The sequence below is a fragment of the Epinephelus moara genome, unplaced genomic scaffold (assembly GCF_006386435.1).
Source record: "Epinephelus moara isolate mb unplaced genomic scaffold, YSFRI_EMoa_1.0 scaffold3520, whole genome shotgun sequence".
Taxonomy (NCBI): Eukaryota; Metazoa; Chordata; class Actinopteri; order Perciformes; family Serranidae; genus Epinephelus; species Epinephelus moara.
In genome coordinates, this window is record NW_026081228.1 from 1 (window position 1) to 1,223 (window position 1,223).

Here is a 1,223-nt window from a genome sequence, read left to right on the forward strand (position 1 = left end):
TCTGTCCTTTCAGATAATAAATTGTCTGCTAAAAAGAGACATGTTGCTGCTGAAGACTTTCGCTCCCATGCTGATGTTGGCCTTCATCGGGCAGCAGGTCTCTCTGTCCTCCGCTGCGCGCAATAAGAACCGAGAAGCGGACAAAACCGTGACTATAGCACCCCCCGGCAGTGCGCAGAGGAGCGGCGACAAGCTTGCAGCCAGTGTCCGGGGAAAGATCCCCAGGGGCAAGATGCAGTGTACTTGGGTGGCAAAAGACGTCGGGGACACTGTCAAGCTGATGGTAAAATGCGAGGACCCGGTGGCGCGCATCAAAGGCGGATACACCAATCTGCAGTGCGAATACAACGGCAAACCTCAGAGCTGCCCGGGCTACCGTTCCAACAACAAGGGCTTCTGGAAACAGGTGTCCCGCGCCTTCAAAAAGCTGAAAACCAAAGTGTGCTCGGACGAGCGCGCGCTGGTGAAGGCTTCCGTGTGTAAGCACGCGCCCCAGGATGCTCACTTCAAACTGGACATCTTTAGCTCAGTAGTCTCCGCTCAGTCCGGAGGAGATGAGCTCACCCCGCCGACGACGCCTCGCTCCACCTCCACCTCCACCACCGTGTCTCCAGCGTGCACAAAGCGCGCGAACCACCAGAAAACGGCTGAAGAGACTTGCAGCGGCTCGTGGGCCAGTGTGTGCAACTTCTTTATGTCTCTCCTGCAAAGTGACGACTGTTAGCTCCAGATCTGAGGAGGAGGTGGACACGATCAGACTAAATGCAGGATTTATTTTGTGTTTGTCAAACAGCGGTGATGCAGCAGCAACAGATCTTTAATTTTTAATCAGTAAAAGTCAGATTTTATCTCCACAATTTGTATTTATACCCAACTGGACTGAGTGGTTTCATCAATATGACATTTGTTTATTGAGTAATTTATCATCGCTGGTGGAAAGTGACTAATTACCTTTTGTCAAGTAACAATGTTCAGGCACTTAGACTTTGAATACCTAAACTTCTACTTTACAACATTTTTGTGGCAGTTGTACATTTTGAGATTTTCATATTCTGTTTAATATTGTTTTCCAGCTTTTCAATGAACATTTCTGACCAATAAACACAGATAAAAACATGAAACCACTAATTGATGTTGACCTGAAAAGGCTTCAAAGTTTGAGAATATAGTTTTTTTTAATTGTAATAGAGTTTTTTTTACAGTGTGGTATTGTTTTATGTGAC

The 1,223-nt window shown here is 46.8% G+C and overlaps 1 protein-coding gene across 1 annotated transcript; it reads left to right on the forward strand.

Moving 5' to 3' along the window:
* The first annotated feature begins 9 nt into the window (after positions 1-9).
* Positions 10-1,217, forward strand: LOC126387313 (fibroblast growth factor-binding protein 1-like). Its single transcript, XM_050039850.1, has one exon. The coding sequence runs from the start codon at positions 41-43 to the stop codon at positions 722-724; it is 684 nt and encodes a 227-aa protein (XP_049895807.1). The 5' UTR covers positions 10-40; the 3' UTR covers positions 725-1,217.
* The last annotated feature ends 6 nt before the right edge of the window (positions 1,218-1,223 follow it).